This window comes from Phodopus roborovskii, unplaced genomic scaffold, assembly GCF_943737965.1.
Source record: "Phodopus roborovskii unplaced genomic scaffold, PHOROB, whole genome shotgun sequence".
NCBI lineage: Eukaryota > Metazoa > Chordata > Mammalia > Rodentia > Cricetidae > Phodopus > Phodopus roborovskii.
This window is the reverse complement of record NW_026126525.1, coordinates 11,842,797-11,863,763: the sequence shown is the minus strand read 5'-3', so window position 1 is coordinate 11,863,763 and position 20,967 is coordinate 11,842,797. Positions and strand designations below refer to the sequence as shown.

General features: G+C 43.6%; 2 protein-coding genes across 4 annotated transcripts in view; one reads left to right on the top strand and one right to left on the bottom strand.

Annotated features, from left to right (window-relative positions):
- G3bp2 (G3BP stress granule assembly factor 2) overlaps positions 1-11,788 on the bottom strand; it is a 68,634-nt gene extending 56,846 nt beyond the window's left edge. For both annotated transcript variants that reach the window (XM_051198271.1, XM_051198272.1), the window contains exon 1: positions 11,619-11,788. The gene's annotated coding sequence lies outside the window, so the exon portion shown is untranslated. The remainder of the gene's footprint in view (positions 1-11,618) is intronic.
- Positions 11,789-12,006: 218 nt separating this feature from the next.
- Positions 12,007-20,967, top strand: part of Uso1 (USO1 vesicle transport factor) — a 60,133-nt gene continuing 51,172 nt past the window's right edge. For both annotated transcript variants that reach the window (XM_051198270.1, XM_051198269.1), the window contains exon 1: positions 12,007-12,192. In XM_051198270.1, coding sequence (XP_051054227.1) covers positions 12,127-12,192 — 66 coding nt within the window. In that variant the 5' untranslated portion in view covers positions 12,007-12,126. The remainder of the gene's footprint in view (positions 12,193-20,967) is intronic.

The following is a 20,967-nucleotide window of genomic DNA, read 5'->3' as shown; positions in this document are numbered from 1 at the left end:
TTATCCGAATATGATGCTATTTCCATCTCAGTGGTTTGGGAGTATTCTAGTTATTAGTCAATTTGTTTTGAGACAGAGTCTATTCATAGTTCTGGGTGCTTTGCTCAGTGTTAAAAGCACTTTATGCAGCATGGTCAAGGCCCTAGGTTCTATTCCTAATGCCATAAAAACAAAAAAATATACATGTACATATAGGCATACAGACAGACATATTGACACATATACACCACCCCCACATAAAAGTTTGAAAAGAAATGGGGTATATAAACATGGCGACACACATACACATCAATGCAACGTATTAATTACAAAGACCAGGACCAGGGAGATGGAGGCAGGAATTCAAGGTCACCCGTAGCTATATGGCAAGTTCAAAGCCAGGATGGGCTACATGACAGTCTCTCAAAACAAATACCATCACTAATAATGGAAAAGTTAGATGTGCTGAACCTTCTGCAGGATGCACTATCAGAACTGTGATTCTGTAGAACCTCTGACAGGATGCTGGAAGAAACCGAGACAAGCTGAGGTTGAGGAGCAGTCTACATTGCACACTCCATGTCAAGACCATGAAAGACAGGAAAAGAGAAACTGTTTTTTCCTTAAGCTTTTATTTTTTTCATTAGGTGTAGATGTATATGTGCTGGTGAATTCAAGTAGCTGAGGAAGCCAGAAGAAGGCATCAGATCCCCTGGAGCTGGAGTTGCAAGTGGTGTTTGGAAGTCCATGATAGAGCTGCTGGGAAGTGCTTTTAACCTTTGTGCCACCTCCCTGGCCCAAGAAATTATTTTTGTGTATAGTGTTTTGCCTGAATGTGGGCACAAGTACCACTGTGTGCCTGATGCCATGGAAATTATTCTTTATTTCATGTGTACAGTGTTTTGCTTGGATATACAATGTGTGCCTGATGCCATGGAGGTCAAAAGAAGGCATTCCCTGGAACTGAAGTTACAGATGGCTGTGTACTGCCACATAGGTGCTGGGAACAAAACACAGACCCTCCACAAAAGCAGCAAGTGTTCTAAACTAATGAGAATGAGCCATTTCTTTAGTCCCTTTTCAAACACCCCCACCACCACAAGAAATTCTTTTTTTAAGATTTATGTATTTATTTTTGTATACAGTGTTCTGCCAGCATGTATGCCTGCAGGCCAGAAGAGGGCACCAGATCTCTTTATAGACAGTTGTGAGCCACCATGTGGGTGCAGGGAAGAGCAGCCTTCACTCTTTTTTTTTTTTTTTTTTTTTTTTTTTTTTTTTTTTTTAACTTTTTTTGGTTTTTGATTTTTTGAGGCAGGGTTTCCTGGAACTGGCTCTATATACCAGGCTGGCCTTGAACTCACAGAGATCCGTCTGCCTCTGTCTCCCAAGTGATGGGCAGCCAGCACTCTAAACTGATGAGCCATCTCTACATCCCCCTCTTCTCTCTTTTTTTAAAAAATTATTCTTTTGTTGTTGCTGTTTTATTTGAGACAGGGTTTCTCTGTGTAACAGTCCTGGCTGTCCTGGAAACTCTTTGTAGACAAGGCTGGTCTCGAACTCACAGAGATCGGACTGCCTCTGACTCCCAAGTGCTAGGATCAAAGGTGTGCACCACCACTGCCCAGAAAGAAATTATTTTTTATTAAAGACAACTAAAAATACAATCTAAATGAAACTTTAATCCAGGACCAGAAGAACAACAACAAAATCCCCCTTTAGAAGGTATTTAGTGGGACTACAGGCAAAAAAAAAAAAAAAAAAAAAAAAAATAAAGGTCTGTAGAGCATAGCACTGTGTTATTTAAGAAAACGGTTTCATCTTCAGGAACTGGATTATGAAGTCTTTGGGGGCATGCCAAGAAATTCCTCAGGGGTGGTTCAAGAAGAAATGTATATATTTGCAGAGAATGAAGTGACTAAGAAGGCTTCCATCCGAAGGCTCTAGGCAAAGGGCATAGAGGCATTCTGTATATAGCTTTTGCAGCCTCTCTCTTGTCCTGACATTAGTTCATTAACAAAAGGTTAGAAGGGTAAGGAGGGAAGCTTCAGTTCCTCACTTTACCCCTTCTCCTGTCCAGAATAAGGATATAATGCTGGAGAAAGAAGAGCCAATAGGCAGCCATAAAATAAATCAGATGTCCTGGCAGGCAGACAAAACTTGGAGCCCATATAATATCCTGGGGCTTCACCCTGCACTGTCCACCTCCAGGTACCTTACCTTCTGCTGCAGTGTACAGAGACCACAGTGGAGGCGGCAAAGCTCAGTAAATAATCCGGCCTACAGGTGTAGCTCAGCTCAGTGGTAGATCACTGGCCTACCATGTATAAGGCCCTGGTTTCTATCTTTTTTTTTTTTTTTTTTTTTTTTTTTTTTTTTTTCCGAGGCAGGGTTTCTCTGTAGCTTTGAAGCTTGTCCTGGAACTAGCTCTATAGACCAGGCTTGACTCAAACTCACAAAGATCCACCTGCCTCTGCCTCCTGAATGCTTGGACTAAAGGCGTGCGCCACCAACAGCTCTAGTTTCTATCATTTTAAATTAAATTAATTGTATTTTATATTATGTTCATTGGTATTTGTTTTTGCTTTTGCCTGCTTGTATGTCAGTGTGAGGGTGTCAGAAGTCCTGGAACTGGAGTTCCAGACAGGTGTAAGCTGCCATGTGAGTGCTGGGAACTGAAAGGGAGTCCTCCCTCTGCAAGAACAGCCAGTGCTCCCAACTGATGAGCCATCTTCCCAGCCCCTGGCTATGCATGATGGAGGGAGGGGTGGTGATTTTCTCAAGGCTACAATTCTAAAGTGGCAGGATTGCAATGAAAACTGTCTAAATCTGCAAAGAAACTGTGCCTTTCGGCTCTATTCAACACTAAAGGCAGGCCTAATTCTGTGAAAAGGGATAGGAATTCCAAGTCTCGAATGAGCAACGCATGGGAGAGAACAGCGGGGCTTGGTACAGAGGACAGAGAGCGATCCCAACATTTGCTGAATTAAATAACCAAGCACATCTGTTTTTCTGTGTTCTGGTACAGTGAGCTATTTTAAGCAGTGTGTGTGTGTGGGGGGGGGGGGGTCACTGTATTTATGTGAGTGACTCGGCTGTAGATATTACTCAGCAATTTCATTCAGTTTCTTAGCTCTCCCTGTTCTTTCCCCTTCTTCCAGGCCTGCCTAGAAGCCTTCTGACCCTTTTCCAAACAGCTCTTCTGAATGTCTACCTCCATAAGGCGGGTGGGCAAGGATTCCATAAACCAAGTTCTAGGAACAAAACAGCTCACTGGGAGATGGAAGAGGGCAAGGTTGGAATATAGGAAAGACAATTCTTCCCAGATGACAAAAGAAAGCCCAAGCTGCTGTATTCGGGAGCTTTGGCCAGAGCTGAGCTTCTGAAAGCTGTAGGCAGAAGAGCGAAAGCTGCTGCGAGGACCTCAATGACAGCCAGATCAACCTGTCACATGTGCCCTGCTGTGGGTCCTCGACATCAGAGACTGCTTGGACATCCTACTACGACTTCACAGAGGCAAGGGCTTTAGGCACATTTTCTTTTCAAATTTAGAAAAGTGTTTTCAGTTTTCAATGCATCCTACTATTTTGGAACTATGGATTTGAGAAAATGACTTTGAATCCCCACCACCCCATGGTGCTCAGTGAGGAACCGGGATGATGACTCACTGGTTAAGAGCTAATATAGGCTGACATGAAATATGCTAAACAGTCTGTACCCTGCTTTGTTTAAAATGGTGTGGATTCCTGATGTTTTCAAGAGAAAGATCTTGACATCTACTATCCATCAAATTAATAGCAAAAATACCAGTATTGTTACTTTGCTCTGGCCCACATTCTAGGCCCTAACCTGGTTAATAGCCTTTCAGGAAGGGCACTGGCTGCTTCAAGACCTGAGATCTTGGATGGAAGAGATTTTGTTGTTTTGAGGCAGGGCCTCATTTAGCTCTGGCTGGCCTGCAACATCCTCCTGCCTCTACATTCCGAGTGCTGGGAGAAGGCATGTACCAACCTTACCTAGCTTTTTGTTTGTTTTGTTTGTTTGTTTGTTTTTGGAGACAGGGTTTCTCTGTGTAACTGGCCTGGCTGTCCTGGAACTCACTCTGTAGACCAGGCTGGCCTCAAACTCAGAGATTCACCTGCCTCTGCCTCCCCAGTGCTGGGATTTTGTTTGTTTGCTTTTTATTTTATTTTATTTTATTTTTTTGAGACAGGGTTTCTCTGTATTGCTTTGGACCCTGTCCCAGAATTCACTCTGTAGACCAGGGTGACCTCCTGAGCCCAGTGCTGGAATTAAAGGCATGTGTGCACTATTTTTATTTCCAACTGTGTTGTGGGAATGTAGGATGTGAGTACACACATGACACCAAGCACATGTGGAGTAAGAGGAAAAGTTTGTGAACACAGTTATCTCCTTCCATCTCTAGATGGGTACAAGGGATGGAACTCAGGTCACCAGCCTGTGTCATCAGATGGCAATTACCTTTACCTCCTGAGTGGTCCGGTCAGTTTGGATCCCAGAATTTTACAGTAGATAACGAAGTACTTGGTAAATTTTCTGAGTCTCTTTGGGTCTCACAGACTTTGTAGCCCTGCCTCAGAGAGACGTGTGTTGTACATGGGGAGAAGGAGGTAAGGACAGCAAGTAGGGAGCTCCTCTAGCTCTTTATCTTAGGCAATGCTCTATTGCTGTGAAGAGACACTGTGCCCAAGGCAGCTCTTATGAAAGAAAGCATTTAATTAGGGACTTGCTGGTAGTTCCAGAAGTTTAGTCCATTGTTTTCATGGCAGAGTGTTGTGGCATGCAGGCAGATACTAGACCAGTGGCTGATAGCTACTTCTTGATCTAGAGGACAAGAAACCTGGCATGAGCTTCTGAAATCTCAAAGCCTACCCCCACTGACACACTTCCTCCAACAGGACCACACCTCTTAATCCTTCTAATCCTTTCATATAATGCCACTCCCTGGGACTAAGCATTCAAATATGAGCCTATGGGGGCCATTCTCACTCAAACCACCACATCTACCTTCAGTTACTTCCTTGCAGGTAGAAATAGAATCCGACAGAAAATTCCTTTGGTTATAAACCAGCATGCTCTGTTGAAGCCTTAGCAGAGCCACAGTACAGATGCCAGTTCCCTGTGTTAGTACACACCTGCAGAGAAGAGAGGCCACAGGGAAGGAGACTCTGTCTCTCAGGGCTTATATCCTCCCTCCTCCACACCTAACTCTCTCCTGTCTTCAATGTACCTATCCATGACAATTATGGATTCTCCACCTAATACCTGCAAGTTATTCAGCTGAGCTCTTCCTGGTTATCTGGGTGGTGTAGTCACTAATCATAAGGCATCAGCATCCCATAATCAACTCCATACTCCATTAAAGAACTACAACGGGGTGGGGGTGGGGGACTAGGAATGTAGTTGAGTGGGAGGCAGCATGCTTAGCACACTTGCAACCCTTGGTCTGAGCCCTAGTACCACACCACAAACACACGCGCGCGCAGTGGGGTGGGAGGTATGTAGTAAAATTTAAAATAAATAAACCTGGAATTGAGGAGAGGGAAGGGACTTTGAAGGTAAGCCCAGACTACCTTGTCAGACTATATTCTGTTGTGAAGAGACAGACAGCCCTGCCACATCCTCACATGGGCCACCAGCAAGTAAGACAGACAGCTGCAACTTGCCCTGTAACCCAGGCTTTGTGGAGAGGGGGCTGGGATTTCAGAATAAATCATCTTATACTTTCATGGAATCTTGGCATCTTCAGTAATGAGAACTTCAAAGGCTTGATCTAGCTGTGGAATGGGACAATAAAAATGCTAATCCTGTGTCTTAACTGCATAGGACCTGCCTGTTCAGCCAGCTATGGGGAAAGAGAGAGGGCAATAATTGTGGGGAGGTGACAATCAAATGCCCGGCAGAAGCAAGTGCTACGCTATGGCTCGGATCTCACAAACTTATTCCTCAATAGTTTTGTAAAAATATCGCTTGGGATGCCTAGTTTAGTTTTCTATAAGCAAGCACTTCTATTGATCGTATTTTCTTAAACTTAGAAACAGGAAAACACCCCCCCACCACCACACACACGCAAAGGTCTAGAGCTCCAGAGCTCCTTGCACATAAAAAATGCAATACAAATTCTTTTCAACAATTGCAGCAGCATCTGCTGAACCTTTTGCAAAGCCCCAGGACTGAGGCCAGCATATGTCAGTGGCATTGCTGAAAAAAGGCATTCTAAAAACAACCAGGTGCTAGAGAGACGGCCCCACGGTCAGGAGTGCTTGCTGCTCTTCTAGAAGACCTGAGTTTGATTCCCAATACCCACATGGTGTGGTTCACAGCCACCTGTAACTCCAATTCCAGGGCATCTGACACCCTCTTCTGGCTTCTGAAAGCACTGCACACACATCAAACAGACATATACGCAGGTAAAACACTAATACACATAGATATTAATAGAAGTAGTAATAACAATGATGATAACGATTTTAAAGTCTAGCAAGGGGCTGGAGATGCAGCTCAGCCAAGCATGACAACTGAGGTTCTGCTCCTAGGAACCATATGATGGAAGCAAAGAACCAGATCTTGGTTTTTCAGACAGGGTTTCTCTGTGTAGCACTGGAACTCGCTCTGTAGACCAGGCTGGCTTCGAACTCACAGAGATCTGCTTGCCTCAACCTCCTTAATGCTGGGATTAAAGGCCTGCACCACCACCGCCTGGCAGAAGTTCAGTTCTTGAGAAAATGACAATACACATCAAGGATGGGCTGGGTCTTCGCCCTCAAATTTGCCAGCAAGCACTCACCCTGTTTCAATCAAGGTTATCTCAGAAACAACCCCAGCGGGTGAGTAACAATTCCTGCTCCTTTTTAGAGAGGTGGGGCAAGAAGCCTGGACTTGAGGGCATGTGCAGCATCCCAACTATTCCAAGTCCTGGCCCCAGTCACCACTTCCATCTCCTGAGAAGGGTGATTGTCCAACATTTTTGCCTCTGAATCTTTTTGTTTAAACCAAAACAGGAAGCATTAGAAATCTAGTCAGTTGGAGAAGGATGTGAATGAATCCCAACCTTTTTCTTGCCCCTTCCTCTAACATGGATTCCCAGAACCTACACAATACTTTGGAAGGAGCCTCGAGGCGCTGGATTTCTGGAGCTGGAGCATTGTTAGTAGAGTGCTTGCCTGGCACCCACAAGGTTCCATGTCCAATCCCTAGCACTGCATGAATAGGGAATGCCATAGTGGCACACATCTGAAACCCCAGCACTTGGGAGGTAAATGCAGGGGGATACTCACACTACACAGTGAATTTGAGGCCAGCCTGGGATACATGAGACCCCACCCCAAAGACAAGAGAAAGTATCTCATATTGAGAAAGAATGAGGACACTTCCTTCAGGCAGATCTAGAATAGTCGCCAAGCTACAGCAACATTAAACAAGAATAACAGGGCTGAGGACTATCTCAGTGGCAGTGAGCACTTTTCTAGATGGGCAGTACTCTGGGTTTACTCTCCAGATTATCAAAGGGGGAGAAAAGATACAGAACAGTGGATACCATGCAATACAGTTATTTGTATTATCAAAAACAGTATTACACTCACATAGGCATACGCGTGTACACGTGCACATGTGTGCTCACACACATAAACTGCATGTGGATGAATATATAATTGCTTATGTCACTGCCTAGGTGACCAGATAGTGGCAGGGAACTTTCATATACACCCTTCTGCTATTTAGATCAGCTGTGTGTGATAGCTAATGGTTTTTTGCTTTGTTTTGAGACAGAACCTGATGTATCTCAAGCTGGCTTCATGTTTACTATATAGCATAGGCTGGCTTTAAACTCCTGATCGTGCCACCACCACCCAAGTGCCAGGATGACAGCCTATGATAATCAAACTCTTTTTTGTTTGTTTGTTTTATGATGATCAAACTTGTCAATTTAATGGAATTGGAAGGATCTAGGAGTTGAGTAAATCATATCTCTGTGAGGACATTTTCAGAAAGGATTTGCTAAGGTACAGGATTTGGAGCCAGATGCCAGCTCATGTTCATCTCTGCCAATTCTACAGGACACCACTGGTCAGGTTAACATCTCTGCCAACTCCCAGGAGGACACCACTGGTCAAGGCGATACTCTTATTCTCCCATTCCTAAAGCAGAGCCAACAACACTGGGTTGCTGCTGGGAGGACTGAGTCAATTATTATTGGGTCAGGTTTGACAGTACACATTCTGTAATCCAGCACTCAGGATGTGGACACAAGGTTAACCTGAGTTACATAGAGTGAAACCCTAATTCAGAAAATACAGCAAAACATTCAAACAAAAAACAAACTAAAAAAAAAATTTATTATTGTGGTACTGAGTAATGAATTCCAGGGCCACACAAATGATAAGCAAGCCTTCTGCATGTGTGGGAAGATGTGTTTGTGGCATAGTGTTTTCTGTTGGGGTCCCACTTAATTTGCTATGTACCTTGAACTTCTGGTCTCCCATCCCCAATTCCATTTTCACCTCCTCAAGGTGATACCGTCATGGGGATGAAAACCAGGGCTTCAAGCATGCTCTAAAAATGCTGTACCAACTTGAGCTACATACACTTCCTGAGCTTGGCTTCTAGCTCTAAGCATGCTTCAAGCACCAAGCTACATCTCCAGCCCAGGAGGATTTTTTAATGCAAATCCCTTTGAACAGAACCTAGCAAATGATGGGTACAAGTACTTGACATTGTAATCAATTAGTCATGAACTTTGACTGTTGCTTCATTATCAATTTATTTCATTGTATGTGGCTTGGTTAATTGGATGGTAATGAATAGTCATAAGACAGGGCTTAAAAAACCTGAATGAGATGTGTTTCAAACACAGAGGATCACTTCTACTCATACCTCTGAGGCAGTGGCTCTCAACTTGTTGGTCGTGACCCCTTTGGGGGGTCAAATGACCCTTTCATGAGGGTTGCATATCAGACATCCCCCATATCAGACATATGAATCATATAAGTAGCAAAATTACAGTTATGAAGTAGCAACAAAAGTAATGTTATGGTTGGGGGTCACTACCACATGAGAAACTGTATAAAAGGGCCGCAGCATTAGGAAGGTTGAGGACCACCATTCTAAGGCATAGACAACCCTCCTCCACCTCCAAGCTATAAAACAATCTTGTGCAATATTTCATTGTCTTTTCTGAGTTCCCCTGCCCCCTCCCCAGAAAGAAAAAAAAAAAGCAAGCTCAACCATTGAAGGAATTGGTTTTCACAAAAAAAGGGATTTCAAAATAATGAATTATAATAGATGACCTTGGTCAGGAAAGGTTTAGGAAATGAAAGATTTGTGTCATCCACTCAAAGTTTTAGATTGTGGAAATTTCCCTGAGGCATTCCATTCTCATCCTAAATCCCAGAGTCAAAAACATGTGAGTGAGCGCACATCTTTAGTTCCAGCACTCGGGAGGCAGAGGCAGGAGGATCTCTGTGAGTTCGAGGCCAGCCTGGTCTACAAAGCAAGCTCCAGGACAGGCTCCAAAGTCACAGAGAAACCCTGTCTCAAAAAACAAAAGTCCCAGCATCGCTGCATTAGTAAGTAACTCTCTTCTTAAATAAGGAGTCCACTCGGGGCTGCTCCCTGTTTGGGCTCCCTCTGCTCCCACCTGAGGCAGAAATAAGAACTTGCCCACCCCTTCTCCACCTCCTCTGAAGACCCCAAGTAGTGAGCAGAGCAGAAGTGAGATTGTGAGGCTGGGGAATGAGGCAAGGTTTATCCCTTAGCTTCTTCACCCAACTGCCCATCCATCAGTCCTTACCACCCACAGTGCTCCCTGCCCAGGGCATACTGTTAGGAAACAAAACAGGTCAAATGACAGGAAACATTCTAAGTCGTGACAACTATGTCCACCACAGTTTAAAACAAGATATTTTAACAAGGCTTGTTCTGTAAAACAATTTTGTTAAAATGTCAAGGTCCTGTATTCCATTACCAAATACCAGAAAGAGATGCCCCTTCCAATCATATCAGAGCCCATCCCTTAGGGTAGGCCTGAAGAGGCAAGGTCAGGCTCAGGGAAAGGGGAAACTGTTAGCAGAGGTTCTTTACAGGCTTTACTTGGTGACTGCTGAGAATGTAATGGTTACTTTTTTTAGGCTGCAACAAAATGCCTCCATGGAAAATGTCTAAAGCAAAATGTCAAACAGAGGACAATACTCAGTACCCAGTACTTCTGGCAGCAGTACCCACCATGCCCTGTGTCTAGGCTTGAGACCTTGGACTAAAATGAACCCTTACCATGGCCTTTATGGTGTGTGTTCTGTAATTCACAGGCATAATAGACCTTCTCCCTTGGCATACTAGTCACGCAAATTCATTTAACAATTTCTTCACATACCCAACAAATCACCCTTTATGATGGGCAAAGAACACTCAGCAACTGGTATACAAACGGTCCTGTTAGTAGGTCCTGCAAAGTGACCGCACACAGATGTGCATCTTGATTTTAAGGAACTCTCCTGAGATGCTGCAGTTGAGGCTTAAGGAATTAGCATGACTGCCTCACAAGGAGGGAAAGGCACACTGAGGCAAGAGAGAGATGCTGAGTACGTGAGGGAGGCAGGAGCTGTAACCCTAACAGGTATGTTTGCCAAACTAAGGAGTTTGGGGTTCATTATCGACACTGGAGAAGCACTGGAGGATTTTAATAAGAAACTGACATATTTCTTCTTGGCTCACTCATCCAAGGGTGGACTGAGGGGAGCCAGAGCTGAATGTAGACAAACTAGTTAGGAAGCTACTGCTGAAATTTCACTGTACAATGAGAATATAAGAAATATCGACAAGCAGAGTATTCAAGGAGAGAGAGGAAGGATTTGAGAAATAGTCTACACATACAAATTATACAGTCACATTGGACATGTGAAGGTGGAAAGCCAAAGTCTTCTCAGTTTCCTGGCTGAATTATTTGGGTAGAGGTACTATTGAGCATGCTTGGGCATTGGCCTTTCTCTCTTTCTTTTCTTTTGTTTTGTTTTCTTTTCTTTTAGGAGGGAGGCTGGGAAAGACAGTTCAATCTTAAACGTCACATCTGAGACCTACAGGGAATTCAAACCGAGAGATGCATGAGTCAGTTGGCTCACTAGGCTGCCTTCCGGTGTCAAGGCATTTACAAGACTATTCCAGAAGCATGTGTACTTGGAAGCCTCATTTGGAAAGAACAAGTATACCGATCTGGAAAAATGACATTTTTGCATGTAAAAAACACTGAAAATGCAGAAGTCGAGAGTTAATGGGGGGGGGGTTATGCTACTGGCTACCAAACTGACACTCTGGAACAATTTATTTCTAATTTCTTACTAGACTGAGGTAAACGCAGGGTTCGGTGTGGGTTCTTTCTCACACTTAAAAATGAGCAGAATACCTGGTATTTAGACCTGGGAATTCCTTTTAGTAGGGTTGAGGAGCAAGAATTCAGAAACGCGCCCTCCAGTGGTGATGGAATGAGGGGTCTTCAGCACCCCATTTACCACCAAACAAAGCCCTGTGAAGAAATGCAATTTACGAGGATCAAAAGGCCACACGCTCGTATCGCTTTAAGCAAAAGAAGCAAACGAATCCTCCCAGGGGGCCCGGACCCCCCTTACCTGTCACGTCGGCCAAAGGAAAATTTCACTTTCGACTCAACAAAACGAGCCCTCAGATTTGACAGCTCGCAGTCGGTCCCGCTCGGCGACAAAACACCTAGCAGCCGAAGCGCGCAGCCTAATCAGATCCTCGCGAGCCGACTGGGCTGGGCTGCGACCACGTGGGTGACCGCGGCCAGCAGCAGCAAGAGGCGCCGGGCGGAGGAGGGGGCGTGCCCGGGGGGGGGCGCTGGTGGGCGTGGCCTGCGGAGCGGGGCTCCCTCCTCTCCCCTTTTGCCTTCGCCCTTCGAGCCGCCACGTAACGCCACGTCCCCGCGCATGCGCACCGCGGCTGGTGGCGGTGGCTGTTTCCGGGCTCCGGGGACCCGAGCGGCTGCGGAGCGGAGGCGGCGGTGGCCGAGGCCGGCGAGTGCGGAGCGCCGGCTCGGGGGGCCAGGCCCTTCGGGGGCGGGGGCGGCCGTGTTTTCTGTGGCCGAGGGGTCGGGGAAGCCGGCGGCCGAGCGACGAGATGAATTTCCTCCGCGGAGTGATGGGGGGCCAGAGTGCCGGACCCCAGCACACAGAAGCCGAGACGGTGAGCGCAGCGCCGGGGCCGGGACCGGGGCCGGGCTGGGCGAGGACCGGGCGTCCACGCCGCTCCCATCGCCTTCCTTTCCCTGCTCGTACGCGCGAGCTCCACACGCGGCGGTGCAGCCTGGGGCCGCGGTGACAGGAGGGCTTCGGGGACCCGGCTCGTCCACCGACCGCCGCGGCCCCTCCCTCCTCCCCTTTCACCTGTCTGCCGGCCTCGGTGCCGGCCGAAACCCGGCTCTGGGGGGCTGGACGGAGGTTAGAACCCAGCTGTTGGCGAGGGCGTGTGGCTAAGAATAAAACGATCTTCTAGGGGCACGAAGCCACCTGCTCCTGCCGGATCAGCTGGAAGGACGGGCGTTTGTCCTAGGGTTGGTGGTTCAGACCCCACTCTTCAAGTTCACCCAGATGTGTCATGTGGCAATACTTGTCTTGCACACTGTGGGGAATCTGCGTTCTAACCACTCTAGGAACTTTTCTGCTCTCTTGGTGACACTGTTTGTAACAGTCTAAAAAATATTAAGGCACGGAAAACCAGTGTTTGGTTTTATGATTAGGGATACACTTATTGAAGTTTGCGTAGAGTCAGTTGGAAACCATTGTGAATGGCATTTAAAAAAAAAAACAATAAGTTTAGATACATAGAAAATAACCACGTGTGACATTCTAAAGATAAACTTTGGATAGTTGTCATACCTTTGTTTGGGGGATCCAGAAGGATTATAAAGTACCCTGAAAGATAGGATAAGGTCTTTACTAATGAAGAGAGAATTAAAGTTACTTGACCAGAAACTTAGCACTAGAATTCTACTACGGTAAAAAAAAAAAAAAAAAAAAAAAAAAAAAACTAAGCCTTCTGCTAAGCGTAGACTTTGTTGCTGATCTCTTTATTTAGAGGAGTTCTGAGGATTGAATGTAGGACCTTACCACATATAAGGCAAGCTGCCATCGAGCCAGACTCACCACCAGGTTAGAAAGCTGTCAAGTCTGTTTGGTGTGTTTGAAAATCAGATCTTTTCTTCCCTTTTCCATTCTCCCCCAATATTTGGCTTCACTCGTCCCTTCCCACATGGCAACAAGACTACTGTTACTAGAAAACCAGGGACTCTTTCGATTATCATAGTCACAGCCCATCTCTTTAGCCCTTCTATATTCGTACTGTTATGTGTGTGTGCCTCAGACACACAAATTAAGAGCCTTCTTTGAAGTTAGACCCTGATTGAATTCAGGCTTAACCCCCTTGATTGACTTGGACAGATGAGAGAATGCTGACTCTTCTGAGTAAAATGAATGAAGTGCTGGCTCCTAGGGATGTAATGAGCTTTTGAGTGAGAACTAGAAAGTATGGACCTCAGCAGATGTTCAGTAAAGGGTAGTGGTATTTTTGACTCCTCGTAGGTTAGGTGGGAATACCCCTTGGTCTTGTCACAGTGACCTGGAAAAGGTAATTGAGAGTATAGGAATTTAAAGCTGGTAGGCTCTTTCTGGATCATCTAGGTAAGTCAAGCTTCTTGGTTTTACAGCCGCTTAGATTCAGTGTGCATAGATCAACAACATAGTTTTTTTCATCATTTCAAAATGATGCCCCAGTGTTGCCATGATGAATATGTAAACTGAAAAGAAAGTGATGGTCCTTGTGACTGCTCAACTTCATGTACACTCTCTTTTCTAAAGAGAGTGAGTTTACTGAGTTACAGTGTGATCAAAACTGGTTCTGATTCTATGAGGAAGTATAGCAAGGGCCCATGATGATTCATTTAGAAGGATTTATAGAGCATCACTGGAGTGCACATGTAGTATTAGATGCTTTAATTGGTGATATTTGATTTGGCCTAGATATTTGACTTACAAGGACTTTGAGCCTTTTAACTTCTATGCCATCATCTGCTGTTATGTAGGTTCTTCCATCTCTGCAAAATTGAATTGTATCTTCTCCAGAATGACTCTCCATCTTGCTCTTTCATAGCTTTTCCCAGTGGAAAGCCTCTTTTATTTGAATTTTACTTGATCTTCAGACCTGTCATTAATTCTTTTTTCTCTAGCGTACACCCCTAATTTCTTTGCCCAAGAAACTGCAAGTAAATCGTAGAACAACCATTGCTTTGTAGCTAAGTGAACAAGTCTTGTTCTTCCTACCACTGTGTTCTTCCTACACAGCCCCTCTGCTTTCTTATCATGTACATTATCATACTTTGTCTTTTTTGTTCAAGGGTCAGTTGTATTTCAGGTTTTTTTCCCCCTAGTAAAATGTGCACCATAAAATTGTTTTTCCACACGTTTCACTCAACTAATTCTCAATGCCCCCTCCATAGACATTTTCTAAAATTAATTAGAGTCATATTTCAAATAAACCTCAGGTATTACAGCCAGAGCAATTTACAAATATTAGGTTTAAAGAAGTAAATGCCATTTTATTCCTTTATAGGGACTACAATGGAAGTCTTGTGTCAGACTTTTTACTTGGACATTTTTGTAATGTTCTGCTAGTTAGCTGTTTTCCTGCCTTTACTTATTTCTTCCTTTCTTGTGGGTATAAAGGAATGGGGGGTTGTTTGGGTGCTAGAGATTGGCCCTGAGATTAAGATACCGCCTAGCCCATGCTTCGTATCTTCTGAAGGTGCAAGGGCTGTGCTGTTGAAGGTGTGGCACTGTGCCTAGCCTCAGCTGGGAGTGACTGGACTCGTGGTGGATGTTCTTCAGAACCAGCCAAATTAAAGATCTACTGTGTTGGTGTCACAGGGTGGTCAGCAAGTTTGTGACATAGGGGGTATTTTTAATCTCGAATTCCACCCACATAGCACTTTGTATTTTAAATTTAGTACCTTTTAATACGGTTTCTTCTTTATTCCTTGAGGAAGAGAAAGCCACTGATGTCCGATGACTGATCCTCTTTCACCTTGGCTTTGCCCAGTGCTAATGAACATAGTAAAGGCCTACACATTCCAGTGATTGCTCACGTGTTTTTAGTTGAATGTCTCCTGTTCAACTGGTGCTTGTTTTAAAAGGTGGTTTCTTGAAACCTCATAAGAAATGTGAATATATTTGAAGATAAGTCATAGGAATGCTTTATTTTCAAGTTAGATCCCGGCATGAAAGTGGCTGACAGAAGAAAGCTAAGCGTGGCTGGTCTGCTGCAGGTGTCTCTTTGGGGTTGATGATGAACTGGCTCAGCAAACAGAAAGACTAGCTGGCTAGACACAGGTGTGCATTTTTTTTTAAATGAAATTCTTAAGTGAGGGAGGAGATCTTAAATTTAGAGTTTTGGATGGACCAGTAGCTCAGCAGGTAAATCGCTTACCATGCAGGCCTGACAACCTTCCATCCCCAGAACCCACAAAAAGTGGAAGAGAACCAGTCTGATCTCTCTGCACACACACACACACACACACACACACACACACACACACACACACACACACACCCCACACACACACACACACACTAAAGAGGCTTTTAGTTTACAGTTTGGGTTTGATGAAGCAAGCACATTTTCGGAGTGTGTGACTGAGTACATGGTAGCTCAGTGTAAGTGTATGTTCTGAAACACCTCTTGGAGTTGTCGATACACAGTCTACATTAGTCACTTAATTGGAGTGTTTTCTCGATTGACTTTACCTGCAGTAGGAGTAACAGAAAACAGGAGAGTGATTTGCCTCTGATGACTTTTATGTCCAAGCAAAGTGTCTTTTTGACTTCTTTGTATTAAACATCCCTTCCCATTTTGAAGGTTACTTAAGTAAATTATTTAGGCCCCTTTAAAAAAACAATCACTTAAAATTTGTACACCCTAACATTACCAAGTTGTATTCCAAGGAATGTTATTTACAGTCTTTGTGATGTCGTAGAAAACAGTTTGTTTCCAAAGAAATGTGTTGTCTGATGGTCACAAATGAAAACAGGAAAACCCTCTTCCATGGAGATATAAATGGTGCTATTTCCACAGTTTTCTGTCTAGACCCCTTGTGTGCACACGTATCTGCTTGTGGCTTCAGGAACCTTGGTGCAACTAGTATTCTGGGAAATGTACATAGGGAAAATTGTCCTAGCAGGTCTATTATACTGGGATCTAAATATATATAATATGCTTACTTAGTTTCCTTACTTAGTTTTTCAAGAGTTCTCCCAAGACCAGTAGCTCTGTACCTAAAAGAGTAACACACCAATTCATTTTTAGGGCTTTCTGTTTGTTTGCTTGTTTTTGAGCTAGGGTCTCACTTTGTAACCTAAGATGGCCTTGAACTCAGAATCCTAGTGCTTCAGCCCCAATCTTGGGATTATAAACTGCCATGTCTAGCCCAAAAATGTTATGATGACTCTTTGTTTAGGTGTTCTGAATATCATGGGAAAGTTATTTATGCTTGTTTTTATACCACAGAAGTACTGCAAACAGTTCCTGTATAAAGAGCTAGTCACCTTTAATTTGAAAATTTTACAGTGTATGATTTTTTTAAGATTTAATTATTTGTTAAGTATATAGCATTCTGCCTGCCTGTATGCTTGCAGGCCAGAAGAGGGCACCAGATCTCATTACAGATAGTTGTGAACCACTATGTAATTGCTAGGAATCAGTCAGGTCCTCTGGAAGAACAGCCAGTGCTCTTAACCTCTGAGCCATTTCTCCAGCCCAATGTTAGGTTTTTTTAAGCATTTGTTTACATGTGTGCATGCTACCTGCATGTCTGATTATGGGGACACACACACACATACCATGGCTAGTTTGTCAGTTAGAGGACAATGGTTCTGCCCTCTGCCCTTATCCTATGTGGGTTCCAGGGGTGACATTCAGGACATCAGGCTTAGCAAGCAGCAAGAACCTTTGTCCATGAACCATCTTGCCAGTCCTATAGTGTTAGGGTATTTTGTTGTTGTTGTTTTAAATTACTTATTTTTATGTTTGTGGGTGTTTTGCCTGCACTGTATGTGTACCTGGTGACTGAGGAGGCCATAGAGGCATTGGATCCCCTGAACCTGGAGTTACAGACAGTTATGAACTTCCATGTGGGTGCTAGGAATCAAACCTGGATCTTCTGGAAGAGTATCCAGTGGTCTTAACCACTGAACCATCTCTCCAGCCCCTGTAGTGTTAGATTTTAAGATGCTGATATTTATGACACTATGTTTGGTAGACAAATTGCATGATAATCTTATTGAAAGGTTTTCCTTTTAGAAGTAGTTCATTCATGGGGAAAGTGCGGGTAATAAATAAAGCAGTGTTGTATCTTGGCAGATTCAGATTTGATTGAAATAGAAATGGGCTGTATCATAGTTGAGGTCATCCAAAGATAAACTGATCTTTGCTTTTCACTTTCCTCGGCTTCAAAGTTACAGATCTACATTGGAAACAAATCTCTGTTCTTGCTTGTAGTCGATTAACAGTAACATTTTTATAGTATTAATACATTATGAATGAGTTAATGGGGGGTTCACAAGAATTATTTTAGACCTACCAAGAAGGCTCTTCCTTGGGAATTCTTTTTTAGGAAGGTACAACTGTGCTTTAAACTCACAGAAAGCTATGTTAGAACATTAAAGTAAGTTGGTAATAGATGTTGAACAAGTCCTTGTTAAGTTATTGAATGTAGAGGGGTTTTTAATTTTTTTAAAAAATACTTATCTTGCTTTTATATGCCTGAGAATGTTTTTCCAGGATGTATGTTTGTGCACCACATGTGTGGATATATGTTTGTGCACCACATGTGTGAGAAGACCAAAAGAGGGTGACAGGTCTCCTGAAACTGGAGTTACAGATTGTTGGAAATCACCATGTGAGTGCTGGGACCTCTGCAAGAGCAACAAGTACTCTAAGCTGAGCCATTTCTCAGTCTGTGATGTCACTGTCTTGCACATTTAAGTTAACCTTCGTCCTACTTTTTATGTCTCTTTTGATATCTTTTTATGCCTTTTAATAACTATTTTCTGGTTTTGTTTGTTTACTTTATTTAATTGTGGGGGACCGTGCATGCCATGGCAAAGATATGGAGAGCAATTTTTGTCAGTTTGTGAGGCAAGCACCTTTTCTCACTGAGCCATCTTTCCAGACCAGTCTTTCATTTTTCCTATTCACAGCTATTTCCATTGCTTTGGGGGGGGGGGCGGGTTTCCTTGTGCATTAAGAGGTGACATTATTAGCTTCCCCATTTTAGTTTTAATAAGCAGGCCATTCAGTTACAGTTCTGAGCATATCTCATTTGCCTGTTAATGGGGTTATTTATTTCAGTTTTCCTTGCTAAATGGAGCTGTGAATCTCAAGTGGCAGTTATTAACAAAAAGGTATTCTGATAATTATCATGTGAATTCCGTGATGATTTAAATGTTTTAGTGATGAGACTTCTATTTTAGAGGTGGAGGGCTTCACTCTGTAGCCCTGATGCTCCTACTCAAAATCCTTCTGTCATAGCATCGTGAATTGCTGGAATTAGAGATGTGTGCCACCACACCTTGGTTGTGTGTGTGCATATACAAACAATACCAGTAAGTTCTTTTTGGTTATCCTCTGCATTTATATATAGTTTTCGTTCCAGAGACGAACCTGTTACTAATTAAGTATAAATCTTTTCATCTGGTTTGTTTGTTTGTCTTTTTCCTTAAACCTCTTTTTGGTGTTCTTGCCCTTGTGTGGTATTTTGTTGTTTAGTGTGAGGACTACAAACCTTCACTACAGGTGACAGCATCCGTGGGGCAGACAAGGCACAGGAGAGCCCAGAGGCCTGACGTGAAGCCCTGGCAACCTCTCCAGGCTGAAGGATGTTACTGGCACTGGCACTCAGCAGTAGCCAGAAGTGCCCCAATTGCAGGCTCAGGAGCCAGTTTTAGCCAGTCTGCAAGCTTTGCTTTCCTCCTGCCCCAACCCTGCATGTTCTGTTTCCAAGCTGCTGTGCCCATGCCTTTGTCTCTAAAAGGCTAGTGTGGAATGGTGGCAATCTCATTGGGACTTTATGAAGATAAGTTTTAGAGAAGAAAGCACTTTAGGACCCATCAAGCATGTGGTAAATGCTGCATTTGCCATGTGTCTTAGTTTCTATTGCCTCGAAGAAACACCATGACCTGGGGCAAGCTGGGGAGGAGAGGGTTTATTTGGCTGTACTTCTGTATCTAGTCACTAAAGGAAGTCAGGACAGGAAATCAAGCAGGGTAAGAGCTGGAGGCAGGAGCTGATCAACAGGCCACGGAGGGGTGCTGCTTACTGGCTTGCTCCCAGTGGTTTGCTCAGCCTGCTTTCTTACAGAACTAAGGACCACAGCTCAGGGGTGGCTCCACCACAGTGGGCAAGGCCCTCCCTCACCCATCACTAATTTTAAAAATGCCCTACAGGCTTGCCTACAGCAGGATCTTAAGAAAACATTTTTTAATTAAGGATCCTTTCCTCTCAGATGACTTTGGCTTAAAACTATCTAGCACACCATATTTTACCAATACTAAAATACAGGTTGGCATTAATACTTGTCTGAAGTCAGGATATAGCTTAGCATTGTGGTTAGTATTGTTATCTAGTGACATGCTTAATAATAGTGGGTCTCCACAAGGTGGATGGAGAGGGCTGACTTTTAGAACTTGTCCTCTGACCAACACACTTGCATGTGCAGTAACAACAAATTAAATGTATGGCTGGAGAGAGAACTCAGTGGGATTGGTTCCCAGCACCCACTTGGCAGCTCACAACTCTCTGTAACTCTCCCCTTTCCCGGAATCCAACAGAGGATCTGGCCTTTGAGGGCACCAAGCAAATATACATGACACATGCAGGTAAAACATTTAAGCACATAGAATAGAAATAAATAATTTTTTTAAAAAAATAAAGAAAGTAGTTGTCAGTGGATTGTTTCTGGGCCAATGAGATAGATAAGTAATTAGCTAAGGATGTATGCTGCTAAGTCTGATGGTTGAGAATTAAATCCCACCAGTTGCCCCTGATCTCCACATGTATGCTATAGCACAGGCATACAAACACACACAACTAAATAAAGTGTTTCTTACATCACATAAAATATAATGTTAACTACCACCAGGATAGTGTTTTTCAAGAAAAGGTAGAAATGTAGACTTTCATATGAATTTTTTTAATTTTTAAAGGGTAACTTAAAATTATTTCACATAATACAAGTCAGATAACTTTCAGATACTAAATATGCTGTTATTCCTTAGGTTGAAATAGAATATTTTTCATGCCTTCAAATTTTAAATACTAAGTAATCCTTTTTTGTTTTGTGAGACAGAGTTTCTCCGTGTAAGTCCTGGCTGCCCTAGATCTCACTTTGTAGACTAAGTTGGTCTTGAACTCACAGAGATCCACCTGCCTCTGCCTCTGCCTCTGCCTCCCAGGTGCTGGGATTAAAGGCAGGCACCATTGTCAACCAGCAATACTGAGTAATACTAAGAGTGCATTTTGGATAGGGCGGTGGTAGCATACTTCTTTAATCCCAGCACCTGGGAGGCAGAGGCAGGTGGATCTCAGTGACTTCGAGGCCAGCCTGATCTACAGAGTGAGTTCCAGGATAGACCAGGACTGTTAAACAGAGAAACCCCATCTTGAAAAAAAGAGTACATCTTGCTTAGATCCTTCTACTTCATAGATAATGAAGTGGACTTAGAACTGTACTTTAGGCATATTGCATCCTTATCATTTCCCTTATTTGCAAATTCACCAAAACATATTTGCAGTCTAAAATCAATAATTGCAGTTCTTTCCTGCTCATTTAAGGACAGTGCAGAGCCCCAGATTCCACATCTATCTGAGGTCATGTCAAACCACCCAACCTTTGTTTCTCCTTCACATCTATCT